The 16,532-nt window shown below is 47.8% G+C and overlaps 1 protein-coding gene across 1 annotated transcript in view; it reads right to left on the bottom strand.

Moving 5' to 3' along the window:
- The window catches only part of KANK4 (KN motif and ankyrin repeat domains 4), a 43,857-nt gene extending 28,183 nt beyond the window's left edge, over positions 1–15,674 (bottom strand). Inside the window, exons 1-5 of the mRNA XM_026454145.1 lie at positions 15,659–15,674; positions 7,280–9,154; positions 5,533–5,644; positions 2,366–2,584; positions 307–394 (exon numbers count right to left, since the gene is read on the bottom strand). Coding sequence (XP_026309930.1) covers positions 307–394; positions 2,366–2,584; positions 5,533–5,644; positions 7,280–9,154; positions 15,659–15,674 — 2,310 coding nt within the window. The remainder of the gene's footprint in view (positions 1–306; positions 395–2,365; positions 2,585–5,532; positions 5,645–7,279; positions 9,155–15,658) is intronic.
- Positions 15,675–16,532: the final 858 nt, after the last annotated feature.

Here is a 16,532-nt window from a genome sequence, read left to right as displayed (position 1 = left end):
CTCACACTGTGCACTGCACACTCACACCACTGCACTCACACCACTGCACTCACACCACTGCCTCACACTGTGCATTGTATACTCACACCACTGCACACTCACACCACTGCACACTCACACCACTGCACACTCACACTGCTGCCTCACGCTGTACATTCACACCATTCACATCACTGCACACCCACACTACTGCCTCACACTGTAAACTGCACACTCACACCACTGCAAGGGACTAAAGTCACCCTGGCAGAGTTAACATCTTAAACACAAGGGAAATCTTTATAGGACAATGAAAAATTAGAGTACCAAGAGCTGGTCCGTGGTGGTCCCAGTTTCTGGCAGATGCTGGCTCAGTGCCTGGCATGCATTAAGAAATTCTTCTGAGGGTTTATATCTAAAGAAAACAAATACATATACACACATATTTACATAATCATTCTTCATGTTGATAAACAAGACTTTCACTCTCCTCCTCTTTTACATCTCAGCAGCTCAAAAATCCAACCCGGGCAACTGCCCTAGGAGGGGGCGTGCTTCAGAAATCCAGAGTGACCACGGTGTGTGCTGATGTGACTTGGCTTCTGAACGCTTCTGAAGATGAGCCAAGTGTGTTGCCCATTTAATCCTGCTTTTGTCAGGGGCTGGGGCCGGTAACCAAAGTATTTAGGTGGGGGGTCGTGGTAAGGGGTGGTGGACAGGCCCAACTGCATTTCCTGGCATGCTGGGGGGGGGAGGGCTGTCTTTCTGACTTTGGACCAAATATTTTCTGCCTGGGAGGCTGCGGAAAAAAAAAAAAAAAAAAAAAAAAAAAAAATCCAATCCATACCAGAAAATTTCTTCGGGTTATTCTTCCATGGAGGACACCATAAGCACTAACAGAGTCAGTAATATGAGACGTGTTGAAGCTGGGGTGTCCACAGTGACAAGCACTCTTCCCGTTATTAGTCTGAAGGAAGGCTCAGCACCAAGAGGCCTCAGGTGAGGCTTAAAGACACTGGACACAAAGAAGCCGACTCACTTGGCATGTCCTTATCTTGCTGCCACGTTGGAGCAGCCCTGACCTGGGTGACAATCGGCTCCCGTTCACTGTTCACCACTCCTCTGGCAGCCAGGCTGGAGATGGTGATAGTGATGATAATGGTAATAACCGTCTTGTTTCTACCATTTATTGAGAGCCTAGTCTGTGGGAAGTGCTGTGCCAAGCATTTACTTGCTTTTTCTCATGTAGTTCTCAATCAAACCTATCAAGTTGCTATTATGCACATTTGACAGATGAGGAAACTGAGGTAACCACAGCTCAAGGACTTTGCCTAAAGTAACACCGTGGCAGAGGCAGGAATTGAGTCCAGGTATGCCTGACTCCAAAGGCAATGGTCTTCTTTTCCTCCCATATGACCTCCTACCACTTTACTTCTATTATTTTTTCTTAAAAAATTAAATACTATAATTAAAATAGAGATAGAGTCTCACTCTGTTGCCCAGGCTGGTCTCGAACTCCTAACCTCAAGGGATCCTCCCACCTCAGCTTCCCAAAGTGCTGGGATTACAGCTGTGAGCCATGGTGCCTGGTTGCTCCCATCACTTTAAAAGACACATCACTGGCCAGGCACAGTAGCTCACACCTGTAATCCCAGCACTTTGGGAGGCTGAGGCGGGTGGATCACAAGGTCAGGTGTTCAAGATCAGCATGGCCAACATAGCGAAACCCCATTTCTACTAAAAAATACAAAAAAATAGCTGGGCATGGTGGTGGGTGCCTGTAGTCCCAGCTACTCGGGAGGCTGAAGCAGCAGAATCACTTGAACCCGGGAGGCAGAGGTTGCAGTGAGCCAAGATTGTGCCACTTTACTCCAGCCCGGGTGACAGTGCAAGACTCTGTCTCAAAAAAAAAAAAAAAAAGACACATCACTTTAAAAGCCAGCATGGTCAACAGGACAGGCAGAAAAGCTTATGATTGTTAAATCAGAAGGACTGGGGCTGGGGTCCCTGCTCTGCTGGCTGCATCCCTGCACTTCCCTAAGCCTCTGTTTCCACATCTGTACAGTGTGGCGGTCACAATAACTTCTACTCAGCAGGACTGTTGAAAGTCGTACATAGGATACTTGTAAAGTCCTTCACAGTTTCAGCGCTAGGTAAATGTTGACTTTATACGTAGACACCGGCTGTGACAGTACATTCCACGAAAGCAGGAGCCATATATCTGCCTCATTTAATGAGTGCACAGTATGGGCATGAAACAGAGACTTAAACAACACTGGCGAATGGATGGGTACATGAATGAACAAATGATCGCATGAGCGGGTGGATATATGCCCTTGCCCTTTTTCAGAGGAACAAGTGCCCACGTTTGTGTCCATTTGCTCACCTCTCAGCCTTGGAGTGGGGGACTTCTTCCCCAGCCCCACTTTCCTGGGCAGCATGGCAGGCGCTCTCGGGGATGCCCTGCCCAGCCTCGCAGGTGAGGTGGGCGTCTTTGACATGCCTGTGGTCTGGGCCATCACACTTCTTCTCAGCCTCGCTGTCAGACAAGTCCTCTGGGGAGCTGTCCTCACCGCTGGTCTCCTCACTCGAGGTGGTCTCATACCTGGGGTAGGAAACAAAGGTCACTCATCCTGTCTTTCCTGCCCAGTGCCCATGTCAACACCAGTGAGAGCTGGGTGGGCCTCAGGTAACACTCCGCAGCTTGCTAACCTCCTTCCCGACTCTCTACACCTGCCGGCAGGGTGACAGGCTCCCAGGAATCTTAGTGTCAGAAAGACATGCAGTCTTTCTGACTGCATGGTGCAGGAAGGCTATTTGGGGATACCCAATTAACTGTGTTCATTGTCAAAATAATTAACTGTGCTCATTGCAGCAAACCCACCAGTAGCCTGTCCCCTCATTGGTTGATGCATTTGGTGACCCAGACAGGCCATCCAGCGTTCTCATGAAAGCATTTGCTTGTGGAATCCTAATGTTAGGTCTGGAGAGGGGCCCAACTCCAGACAAACATCCCCACCTCCACCCTGAGTTCGCCAAGTTGCCTGCAAATCTTCACATCTCCGGGTGAGGGCGAGTCCTCCCTTCAGCCTGCTCCAGCCCAGCTTGCACCTGGCAAGGCATGAACTCCTCCACACCTACATCCAACGCTCCGTGGGATACCCCAACACAACATCTGCCTGTCTTCGCTGCAACCTGTTTGAACTATTGCTTGGAGCAAAAAAAGGGAGAGCACAGGCCACTTGACTCATGGCCCTCTTTCCTGGTAGTGACCCTTATGTTCAATGATAAGTGACTCTGTTGAGTTGGCAGACCAGAGGCCAGAGGCCATGGAGGAAAGTCCTGGAAGATTTATTGACTCCTCTACTGATATTCAACAGGAGATCCCTGATGGAGAATGCTGGTGGTAAGATGATTTCAGGTTCTTGGGCCACTGGACACAGCCACAGGGACCGGTGGCCATGGCTTCCACTGAACCCCCTAAGGACCCTTCTCTGAATGGTGGCCTCTACATAAAACCCCTGTGCTCAATGGATTTGCAAATCCAGTCTGCTCCCTGGTATGCTTACATTCTGTCTCACTTAAACCCTAGATATTTCTTCCTCTATTATGCAGGAACAACCTTTCACGTTTGTGATTAACAGAGTGGAGGGCATATCACATTTCCCAAACAGTACTCATCTTCGAACTGCTTCCATAAAAACTTTGCCTGGAAGTTCACTTATTCATTCAACAGAAATTTATTGAGCACCTACTATGTGCCGGGGCAGTTCTAAATCCTATACCAAAGTCCCTGCCCTTAGTGGAGCTTATATTCTAGTAGGGAAAGTCAGAAAATGAACATGTAAACAAATATTACATTCAGGTGGTGACAAAAAAATGAATAAAATAAAAAAAAAAAGAGCCATGGGATAGAAGGATAAGAGGAGTGGCTACTTTAATTAGAGCAGAAGTTCCTAACCTCAGTGGTACATTAGAATCATTTGAGGGTGTTTAGAATTCCCAGTATGTGGACTGCACCCAGACTGATTAAACCAGAGTGTTCAGGGAAAGGACCCAGACACTGGGATGTTTTAAAAGCTCCCCTGGTATTTCCAGCGTGCAATCAAGGCTGAGAATCACTGCACTGGAGTAACAAATGCTGAGGAATGCTTCTAGGAGAGGAGGACTTTAGCAGGGAAACAGCAAGTGCCAGGGCCCTGAGATGGGCCTGAGCTCAGCCCATTGGAGGGAGGGTAGGAATGGCAGTGGCAGAAACTAAGGCTGAGCAGAGCCATGATTTGGTTCTTCTAGGTTTGCATGCAGAGTGGGGACCGCTGGGGGTGTTTAAGCTGGGGAGAGACATGACCTACACTAGGCTTTGAGATTAGGCTGATTCTCCTTTTCTGTACATGAACTGTAAAAGCACACAATCCCATGTCAGATGTTAGTGGAAGTGGAAACAGCAACTCGCCTGTGACACCCAGTTTATCATTTCTTTTTCTTTTTTTTTTTTTTTTTTTTGAGACTGAGTCTTGCTCTGTCGCCCAGGATGGAATGCAGTGGCACCATCTTGGCGACTCACTGCAACCTCTGCCTCCTGGATTCAAGCGACTCTCCTGCCTCAGCCTCCTGAGTGGCTGGGACTACCAGGTGTGTGCCCCCACGCCCAGTTAATTTTGTATTTTTAGTAGAGATGGGGTTTCACCATGTTGGTCAGGCTGATCTTGAAATCCTGGCCTCAGGTGATCTGTCCACCTCAGCCTCCCAAAGCGCTGGGATTACAGGCATGAGCCACCGCACCCGGCCCCGGTTCATCATTTCTGACATTTCCACTTGTTGGCATTTAATGTCTTCCCTTCTGGTGTGACTCAAATTAGCAGGGATTCTGAGCTCTCTGGGCAGCCTTCAGGGTTTGGGCTTCCACACCACCCTGTGCTTCCTCGCCTAACAGAACTTATCTCAGCACATCAGCATTTCATCTTTACTTCTGTTATCTGTGAGCTAAAGGCAGGGACCTTTATTTATTTGACTTTTCAATCTCCACGACCGAGCGCACTGTTGGCATTTAATAAGTGTTTGTTGAACGTTCAATTCTCTAGAATATATAAGGTTTTGTTCATGTTCTAAGTCAATAGTCTAGTTGTTTTTCTTCATCCCCAAACACTTGGGCTTGGCTTGCAGGAAGTTAAAGGAAGAAAAAAATTAAATGGATGAAATTTGAAGTTCCATGAATTAACAAAGTTTGTTACTAGTTTCAGTTTTATGGTTCAAGTTAAATGCCTTCCTCTAAGGGCCCGTATTCCCCCAAAACTCCCAGAAGCCACCTGGAGTCCTGGCCCTGGGGAAGACCAAAGCCAAGACATATTAAAAGCAGAGGTTCCAACAGACCACCACAGCTGGCAAGAAGCCAAACACATGCAAACCCGAGATGGAGTTTTAAAGGGCCATTGAAATTAATTCCCTTGAAGAGGAATGAAAACCAGATGCCTCCCCTTAGGAAAAGAGAGTGTGAAGGACAATAGCAGGGGAGGTAGCAAGAAAGGCAATCTGAGCTTCACAAGCGATGCTTACCCACCGTTAACCCCAACAAACTGAAGGTTCTTTTTGGTTCCATTACCTCCTGCACGGAAGCCATAGTCTTTCTTTTTCATTATGGATTTAAGGCTGGTCGACGGGGAGATCTCTAGGCAGACACAACATCACAGGTTAGAATGATCTTGGGGATGCATGGCAATGTAGCAAAACCAGGATATTACTTTGAGGGGACAAGGGTTGCTGGTGTGTGGAGAGGTAAGGAGGGACAGGGAACCAGATCATGTAAATCAATGTTTTGGGGACCTCTTGGGTGAGCCTTGCTTTCTGCTCAATGTCGGGAGAACTGTCTCTGTTAACGATGCCCTTCTAGGTGTGGATGAAGAACAATGTGGCGTAGGTGCCACTGCTGCCCCTGTCTTATGGCTGGGAAATCTGAGGCCCAGACTTGCTCAGTGAATGGCAGTGCAGGAGAAGAACTTAGGCCTCTGGACTCATGGTCCAGCACCCACTTCTGCTCAAGGGCATCTCGGTGGTCCTTCCTGGCTCACAAGTGCATGTTGACACTAGGGTTGCAGGAGTGGTGATGACACCGTGCTCACAGTAGACACACGAGCAAGGACACAGCTCTTGCATTGTGCTCAACAGGACAGAAGGCAGTTCCCAACCAGCAAGGCTAGAACTAGCACTGAAACAATGAGAAAGCAGCCAAATCGTGATTTGTGGCAGAAGCAGACTCGCATGCTGCCCAGCAAAGCAAAATGTGGTTCCACTTTACCCAACAGTGAAGAGGGTTTGATCTGTTACAAGAGGAAGTGCTGCTCAGCCAAAGGGCCCAGTTCCATATGTGAGCAGCACTCAATCTCCTGCCCCTGTACACACACAAGCACGTACACACACACATGCACGCAGAGAAAATATTCAGTGAACTACACCAGATATCAATATAATGTTCCTCCAAAACCAGGCTATAGAGAACCTCTACTATGCAAGAACCAGAGAGGAACACAGCAATGCAAAAGCCCAGGAAGAGGTTTGGAGTCCACGCAGCAGGGCCATTCTTGGTCCCAGACACTGCCTTTGCACAATGCAAATGAGAACAGCCCCCTCTGGGTGGATGCAGTGCTGCAGTGCAAGGCTTGGCAAATGGAGTGTGGGCTGGCTTTCAACTTTCATTTGCCCTCCCTGGCTGCCATCTTTGTGCCCTGTGCTATCCATACAGCTGTAGGCAGTGGCCTCACAGTCAGACCCAACCTCAGAGCAAAGGCAAGAGTAGAGGTCCCGAGCCCCCACTGTCACACACATCAGTTTTTATTCCACTGGGTTCCTGGAAGTACTAAAATCTTTTTTTCTTTTTTCTTTCTTTCTTTCTTTTTTTTTTTTTTTTTTTTTGAGATGGAGTCTCGCTCTGTCACCCAGGCTGGAGTGCAATGGTGTGATCTCGGCTCACTGCAACCTCTGCCTTCCAGGTTCAAGCGATTCTCCTGCCTCAGCCTTTCAAGTAGCTGGGATTACAGGTGCCCACCACCATGCCCAGCTAATTTTTGTATTTTTGGTAGAGATGGGGTTTCACCATGTTGACCAGGCGGGTCTTGAACTCCTGATCTCAGGTGATCTGACCACCTCGGCCTCCCAAAGTGCTGGGATTATAGGCCTGAGCCACTGATCCCAGCTGCTAAAATCTTTTTTAAAACACATTAATATAATGAAAACCTTGTTCCCTCTGCCTCATCATGTGAAGGAGAAAGGGCTCCCTGTCTCAGGCCCCTGTATTGACAGTATTTACCCATCGGCGGGGAGGAGGAGGAGGACGGCGGCTCGTTGGGTGGGGGAGCCTGGGCCGAGTAGGCTGACAGCAGTAGGTTGAGGGAGCTCAGCAGCTGGCTCTGGATGCTGCTGAGCTTGGAGGCTGGCTGCTTGATGGCGCTGGCCAGCTCTGGGTACCCGTGCTCCAGGCAGTTCCACTGCTCCTGCAGGAGCTCCTGGATCTTCTTCACGTACTGCCCAATAGTGGCATCCGTTGGCGAGCTCGGTGGCCTTCCCGGGCGCTCCTTCCCTGGGAGATCGGAATTGGCCTCCTCTCTCCCTGCTGGGGGAGTCTTTCTGTCGCTGCCCCACAGAAAGCCTCCTGCTCCCCTGGTTCCTCCCTGAGGGCCTCCTTCCTGTTCAGTGCCTGCTTCTTCAATCCTGAGTTCAGTGGAGAGGAAGCTATGTACAGAGGGGGTAAGGACTTGCTCGGGTCCCTGTGGCAGTGACAGCTGGGGCACATGTTCTGCTGGGCTCTGATCCCCTTGTTTGTGACCATCTGGCCCCCATAGGAGGCCATTTTCCTCTCCTCGGTGCCCCCAGCTTTCAGACTCCATGCTGCCTAGAAGGTTGACCTCAATGCCCTTGTCACACGACTCCCTGGTCAAGAGTCCATGGACAGGGTCAGTGTTCACCATGGCGTCTGTCTGGCCCTGAGTGTCTTTGCTGTTCTCTTGGTGAAGCTGTCCTTCCAGTTGGGCTACAGTGAACTCCAGCTCTCGAATTCTTTGCTCCCTAGCCTTGATTTCCTCTTCCTGCTGCTGGAGGGCAGCTCTGACCTGCACCAGTTCCTCGGTTCTTCCAGACAACTCTCCCTCCAGGGCCGAGACCTGCTGTTTCAGGCTGGAGATGCTGCCTGGATCCACCCTGGCAAGGCCCAGGCTTTCTTCCGTCACTCTGATGCCAATGCTTCTCACGTCCACCTCTACAGGTGGCGGGGGTGGAATCTCACTGATGTTGAGCTCGATTTCTTCCAGGAGGAGCTCATTCTCAGGAATGGGTGATGGCAGAGGAGGAGGGCTTGGTGTGGGGGAGCCAGAGGTGAACACCTCTGCTTTTCTGGCTTTGTGTTCGTCTTCCTTGTCCTCTAGAACTACAAGCACATTCTGGAATGAAGAAGGAGGGCCTGGGAGAGGGAGGTGATTTGGAGCCTTCACCGTGCCCTCTGGAGGCTCGGCTCCCTCCTGGACCAGCTCCAGAATCTGAGTTGATGCTTGTGGGCTGGAGCTGTGGAAACCTGCCAATCCTTCCGCAGGGCCAAAGGTGCCATCACAGACGCTGCCTTCACCCTGAAGGGGAGGGAGGGCAGGAGGGGCAGGAGGCCCCAGGCTGAGGCCTGGCTCCTCAGAAGCCCTGCTGTGCAGCAGCGTGGCAGGCATGCTGGATGCTCTCAATAGCTGGGGCCGTCCACTCCCAAGGGTGACCTCGGCATCCTCTGGTTCAGCAGCTTCCAACTGCCTGGTGGCCTCTGCCAACAGGGCCCTCCTGTGGTAGCTCACCTCACTCGCGCTGGTTGAGGCCTGGGAGGCATTACCAAGCGGCAGTGACTGGGTTTGCTCCTGTGTCCCAAGCGATGCCTTCCTTGGCACCACTGGGGACCAGTTTTGGGGCGGCGGGGCCGCGGGTGGACGAGCCCCACTGTCAGGAAGGCTGAAGTTTCGGGGCAGAGTGCTAAACTTGGCCTGCTTGGCCCTTCTGTGGATAGGAATTCTTTTGATGGTGTTTCCCTTCTCGATGTCATCCACATACTTGAGGAAGTCCAGGTCTAAATGAAAGCCATATGGGGTCTCCACAGAGTAAGGGTGCCTCTTCGGAGGGTCTTTCTCTTCATCCCCATGACAGGACTGGTCTTTGGCTGGGAGACATAAGACAAGTTAAAAAAAAAAAAAAAGCAAAAAAAAAGCACAAAGTTAATTAAGCATTACAGGGCGATGAGGCCTAATATCTCTGATTTTAACTTAATACTATCACATTAGACTTCTCCTAAATGTTATAGCCTCTAAATTATGCTGAGATGCTCAGTCTTTTTGGCTGTATTGCGAAATCATCTTATTAAATCAATGTGTACTTAGCCAATGTCTGCAAGGAAACAGGGAGGGAATGGTTTCCAGTTTGCAGTACCTCATCTGGATCACTACTGGGGAATCTGCCTGCAGACTGGCAAAACAAAATGGTCTCGAACTGCTTTTCTGGGTTTGAATCATATAATTGCTGAACTGAAGTGGCCAGGAATTTGCCAAATCAGGGTACTAATTGGCAATTACGGATATGGAAGATTTTGAAGGATAAGATATACAAGTAGTTCAGCAGTAAAAAAGAAATCTGCAAAAAAAAAAAAAAAAAAACCAAACCCTAACTTGCATGACTCAAATTGGTAGGAGTAAATCTTGCTAAAGCCGGAGGTATCAATGAGTTATGCCTTTTACATTATTTAAGCTTGTGCAGATGCCTGCGCCTCAGGTATGCACAGATCAGAGAGAACTGGAACAAGTAATCATGCACGGCCTACGCTCTTTGCATCTGAAAATTGCCTAGTGCTTAACAAACACGAAATTCACTTTCATAAACCCATGCCAAGTAAGAAAACACCTCCTTTGGTCAGGAACTCAGTGAAGAGAGGAAGGAAGGAAGGAAGGAAGGAAGGAAGGAAGGAAGGAAGGAAGGAAGGAAGGGAGGGACGGACGCAGGGAGGAAGGAAGGAGAAGGGGAAGGGAAAGAGGAAGGGGAAGGGGAAAGGGAAGGGAGGGGGAGGGGAAGGGGAAGAGAAGAAGAGAAAAAGAAAGAAACCGCATTTTTCACACACTGGATAAAATGTGGTAAAAGGGCCAATTAATGTCAAAAGGGACATTGGTATCCATCCTCCAAGAAGAATGGGACTTGACTTTCCAGGGCAACCCATACCCTGGGGGGCCATCATGATGAGGAAGTTCTCCATTACACCAAGGTTCCAGGATCTCCTTGCAGCATCCACCTGTTGACTGCAACAGAGGACACTGGAAACAAGCTAGTCCTTCAACTATCTGCATCCATAGGGGCCTGTTGCCAAGCAACTTCTTCTTCAGGTTAAATAGTCTTTGTTTCTTCGATGTTCCTCATGTGACACGCCTAATTACCTCTGTGACATTCTGCTAAACAGTCTCTGAAAATATTGAGCTCAGGAGAGAACATTAGTGGAGAGTACAGAGGTTCAGAATACAGATTCTGGAGCCTGGTCTAGATCTCTGCTGTATGACCTTGGGGAAGTTACTTAGCCTTCCTATGTCTCATCATCTGTAAAGTGGGAATAATAACAGGTAAAATAAGATTATTGTGAGGACGGTCGGGTGTGGTGGCTCACGCCTGTAATCCCAGATCCCTGAAAGGCCGAGGTGGGTAGATCACTTGAGGTCAGGAGTTTGAGACCAGCCTGGTCAACATGGTGAAACCCCATCTTTACTAAAAATACAAAAAGTTAGCTGGGTGTGGTGGCAGGTGCCTCTAATCCCAGCTACTCAGGAGGCTGAGGCAGGAGAATCGCTTGAACCCGGGAGGCGAAGGTTGCAGTGAGCCCAGATTGCACCATTGTACTCCAACTTAGGCAACAATAGCAAAATTCTATCTCCAAAAAAAAGAAAAGATTATTGTGAGGACTAGTTAATTAATAATAAAGTACTTGGGACAATGCCTCACACATGATAAACATTCAGTTTATCTTTGTGGAATCCCGGAATGTAGACAATGGAAGCCCCATAATGGAAACTGACTTATATGACTCACTGCTGGTCTCCACAAACATGTTGTGACTGGTTGATTGCTTGGTTTTAAGGGTAGTAGGCCCTAGGTTAAAATTATAAAATAGCTGTGATTCAATTCACTTACCTCAACTACCCATTTATTGAGCACCTATGTGCTAAGCTAGATCCTAAGGACACCAAGATGAATCAGGTTCAGCCTCTGCCTTCAGAGGATTTATGGTGAGGCAGGAGAGACTTGAACACATACAATGCAGTGAGATAAGGAGAGTAACAGATGCATGCTCATGGTACAGGCTTCTTCCCTGACTTATTTTTCTAGTTTCTGCAGAATTATCTTTTTTTGGACTTGGAGACCAATTTTTCCTAGGTAGGAGAGGGAAGACTTTACACAAAAGTGACATACAACTGGGTGATAAATGAACAAATAGGGACTTGCCAGGAGAACAAGAGAGTAAAAGACATGGTAGCAATTTATCTTCAAGATGACCAACACCAATTCCTACCCCCTTTGGACAAGCAAGCTAATTTTATATTTAAAAGTGGAGTCTACCTTTCCAGGTCTTTGAATCTGAGCTGGCCTGTGACTGCTTTAACCAAAAGAATATGGCTGATGCTCAGAGATCTTGAAGACTAGGTCATAAGAAGCCCCATAGTTTCCACCTGGCTCTCTTAGAATGCACACTCATTGGGAAGCCAGCTGCCATATAAGAAGTCCACCTTCCCCGAGACTGCCATGTTGCGAGGAAGCTCAAACAGCCCCACAGAACAATCAAGTGGAGAGAGGGAAGGAAATGCCCAGCCAGCCCCAAGCAGTTCCAGTCATCCTAGCCCAGAAGCCACGCATGAGTAAAAAAGTCTTCAGCCATCATCTGACTTCAACTACAGGAGGGACCCCAAGTGAGAATCACTGAACTGAGCCTGTGTTAATAATAAATTACTGTATTAAGCCACCAAGTTTTGGGATGACTTGTTATGCAGCAATAGGTAGCCAAGACAGAAAATCTAGTTCTCCACAGAGAATGTGCAAAGGGATGGAGGGTGAAATCACACAGTATTTCAAAGTTCTATAAATGCAGCTGATATGGCCAGTACTTAAAACATGGTAGAGAAAGATAAAATTGGAAAGGACAGCAACAGCCAGATCATAGAGCAACTTGTATACATGCAAACAAGTTTTGACTTTACGCTCTAGGTGATGGGAGTCACTGAATAGTTTTAAACAAGGGAGTGACTTGGTTGAATGTGATTTCAAAAAGAGCATCTTGCCAAGGATTAACAGAAAGGCAAACTAGAGGCCCCAAGATCAGCTGGGAGGCTGCTGACATGATTAAGGTGAGAGGAGCTCAAGGTAATGGAGGGAAAGGGACAAGTTTAAAAAAGTTGTAAATGGTGGCATTTCCTGGGGCACATTTTCCTTCCCTTCCTCCCTCCCTCCTTCTCTTCTCTTCTCTTCTCTTCTCTTCTCTTCTCTTCTCTTTTCTTTTCTTTCTTGCAGAATTTTGCTCTTGTTGCCCAGGCTGGAGTGCAACTGCGCAATCTTGGCTCATTGCAACCTCCGCCTTCCAGGTTCAAGTCATTCTCCTGCCTCACTCTCCCGAGTAGCTGGGATTACCGGTGCGTGCCACCACACCTGGCTATTTTTTTGTATTTTTAGTAGAAACGAGGTTTCACCATGTTGGCCAGGCTGGTCTTGAACTCCTGACCTCGGGTCATCCGCCTGCCTCAGCCTCCCAAAGTGCTGGGATTACAGGCATGAGCCACCACGCCCAGCCGACTCACACAATTTTTTAAAACAACTTGCTCCCCCACCTTCCCGTACCCCCACAAAGAAACACACTGGCAATTTTAGTAAATGAGAACAATATCTTGTATTGCTCTCCATTAGTTTTCCAAGTTGCACTGGCTATACTCTTAGACCTACTGGTCTGCTCAACAGCCCCCCGGATTGCAAGGACAGGCCAAACAGAGAAGAGATATTTATCTAAAGTTAAGTAGAGAGCAGATTTATGACCTAGAAGGCAAAGAGCTCTCCTAAAGGAGAGGCTGCATTATTTATCTGCTTATTGCCTCAATTCACTAGAAATGTACCGATTTGCCCAACGGCTTCTGGGCACAGGTCCAGAGCACAAATACAATCATAGCATCAAATAAGAAATAGCAGATTTAAAGGCAGAATCTTCCACAAGGGAGAGGAGGGCAAGTGAGGCTGAGCAGCTACCAAGGATGACAGGTTTAATAGCAGGTTTAAGAGGTGCTTTCCTAAGCTAGCGCATGTACACACACACACACACACACACACACACACACACACACACACACGGTGATCCATCATGCTGCCTTGCCTGCCACCTGCCACTCTGCATTCCTTCTCTTTCTCCCAGCACAAGAGGAATGCTGGGCTTTGATGAAGGAGCTTGAGCTGATAGGCTGAGAGACTGCCCTCACAAGCAGCTCTGCTCCTGCTCATTCTACCTGGTGGCAGGTATGCGAGAGCTCAGAATTCCAGGCACTGGGCCAGGGTGGGAATCAGTTAGAAGGACCTGACTCTGCTCAAAATGAAATTCAAATGAAATAAACCAACGCATGGCCAACCTGGCTGGATTTGAATCCTGGCTGTCTTCTCCCACTTGTGTGATTCTGGGCGAATTGTTTCATTTCCCTCTGCCTCGATTTCTCCATTTGTACAGTGGAGATAACAACGCCTAACTTACAGAGTTGTTGTCATTATTAGCATGAATGCACTAGAGAACACAGCCCAGAGTAGACACTCAATGAAGGACCGTAACAGCAAGGGTGGGCAGGTTCTGAATGTGGCAGAGGAGGATTCACTGAGCATGTGCTGTCTCCCTACAGCTCAAGAGGGAATGAGAGTCCAAGAAAATACTTCTGGAGAAAGTGGGAAAATGAGTCTGGGGAGAAGAAAAAAGAAAGATAGAGGAGGCTCAGAGCTACCTGGAATTCCCTAGGGAGTCTTGCTTAAGAGTGCAACAGATCACTAGACCCTTGTATAGGACCTGCAAACACAGTCAGCTTCAGAGTTACACACAGACAGGAGAAAAGGGAACTTGAAGGGGACAAAGTAAGGAGGGAGAACCACAGTAATTATCTGAAGGGACAAGTGAAGTGAAGCAGGTGAGTGAACCAACTAGAGGCGTTTAAAGTGTGAAAGAGAAGTTCAAAAGCCTATATTCAGTCTCTGAAGTAAATGGGAAAAACTAGAGAGAAAGTGGCTGAAAATAAAGCCATAAAGAAGGGGAGTAAAATGAAACTCTTCCAAAGGCCAAGACAGGGAAGGAAGCCTTCCCCTCTGGGAAGGCTTGTCCCTGTTCTGGGAGGCCCATGGCTGAAAGGAGGGAGCCTTTCTTGAGCGCATATGAGCGATCACGTGGACAGCAGACCTCCCCAGTGTGCTGAGAAGGGACTGAGAGGCAGCTGGGCTGACAGGCCCCTGGGGCTTTTGAGGGAATGAGTGGGTGTTCTGTGGGACCACTGCCAGGGATGCACTGAAAAGGCAGCTCTCTGGGGAGAACGGCAACTATTGAAATATTGAAATATATGGGAACTGCATTTGGAAGAACAGGCAGGACGGGAGCTGATGTCAGGTCCCTAAGTCCTGCACCAGTGAAGGCCCATGTGATTCAAGGGGAATTAGAGGCTCTCTGTTTCCTGATATTTGGTGATCTAGAAAAAAAAATTCATTAGAAGTCAGGAGATTGGGGTCTAGACTGTGGCCTTCTGCAAGTTTCCTGGGGACAGGAAGAGGGGAACATTCCGACATTCATTATGCTAGGTAGTTGTTACTCGACAACTTTCCATGCATTATGTAATTTAGTTCTTTACCAACCCTATGAAATAGTATTAATACCTGTTTATAGACAAGGTGTGGTCAACTGTTTGCAAAGATAGTGACAATAATATCCAACCCTTGGGGTACTCCCCTACCACACTGACACTAGATGTGGCCTTATGACTCGTGTTGGCCAGTGGGTCAACAGCAATATGACATATGCAGAGATTGGGACATTATCTGCACATTGGAGTCAGTCTGTTCTTGTGTTGTGCTTCAACTCTTCTGCCACCATGTGAACAAGCCCTAGCCAATCTCCTGGATGATGAGAGACACATGGCCAAGTCACTACTGATATCCCAGATATGTGAGTGTGGCCATTCTAAGTCATCCAGCCCCAGCCAAGTTACCCAGAAGCCCATGGACATGTGAATGAACCCAGAAAAGATCAGCCATGCCAACCCAGACCAGAATAAAGGCCCTGCTAACCCACAGAATCTTTTGAGAAATAATTAATGTCTTTAAGTCACTAAATTGTTGGGCTGTTTGTTACACAGCAAAGCTAACTGATACATGTGAGGATTAAGGATCAAAGACATTAAATGACTTATAGAATCACTTAGGTATGATTGGAGGCTCTTTCACCATATTGTGCCTCTTTCCTTGGCTAGGGCTGGAGATACACAAAATCTGAAATACATGCTTAGCCTATCAGCACTGCCTGTTTGGGGGTATCTCCTGTAAGCCTTTCCTAGGCTATTTCCAGGATTTGTGGCAACAATTCTTTCCCAGCCCAAGTGCTTATCTTAAAACAGGCCCTACAAAGCAGCCTACCTACCATCTGTCTTCTCCATCTTTGGAGCGCTGACCCTCAGTGTCTCAGGCACTCTTCATCAGATGAGTCTGTAAAACTTGTTGGAGAGTTCTGAAAGAAAGGAGGATACAGAATTGGTGAGTCTCATTAGAGTTTGAATAAGTATTGGGGAAACATAGCACTAAAGAAAGTAACACCCATCCCTGCCTTTCTCCCAGGGTGCCCATGAGCTCACAGTCCTCCAAGGAGGAAGATTAAAAACCTGTACACATTTCTAGAGCCCAATTCTGAGTGTTTCTTCATGGAATATTAGCAATAGTTGAAATGAAAAGAAGTGGAAGTATTTGGTCCAGCCGTCTTGCTTGGCAGATGAGGAAACTGAGGCTGAGGAGTTAATTGCTCTAAGGTGTCTCAGAATATTCGTGAAGGTGCTAGTATCAGACCCAGGCTTCTGATACCAGCACAGGGCGCTTTCCGTAATCTCAAGAGTTGAAATCTACCTGTCCCCATCCTTGGAAGAGACTTATAATCCACTTTGTGAAAAAGCTGGAATCAGAGTACCTATAAATGATGTGTGACATGTCAATCAAACAGAAGATAGAGATGAGATAATTGCAAGTACTGACAGGGAGCTGATACTTAGAGGTGATTTCTAACCATGGGCAGAACAAGGGGAAGTTCAACCTGGGTGGCCCGAAGACATGGGTAACTATTCAAGCAGAATATTGCCCTGGCTCTGAATTAGTGTGCCTTGAGGTTTGACCATAAATTCTCCCCAAAGTTTTAATCCATTTCCAGGACTCTTTCTTCAAATGGTAAACATCCTAACTCCTACCCCCATTACAATAAATCACCCAGGAAATTGGCTTTTTATGATTGTAACTCCACATCCATCAGA

Source organism: Piliocolobus tephrosceles, chromosome 1 (genome assembly GCF_002776525.5).
Source record: "Piliocolobus tephrosceles isolate RC106 chromosome 1, ASM277652v3, whole genome shotgun sequence".
NCBI lineage: Eukaryota > Metazoa > Chordata > Mammalia > Primates > Cercopithecidae > Piliocolobus > Piliocolobus tephrosceles.
Note: the sequence above shows the minus strand (reverse complement) of the source record. Positions and strands in the feature narration are given on the sequence as shown.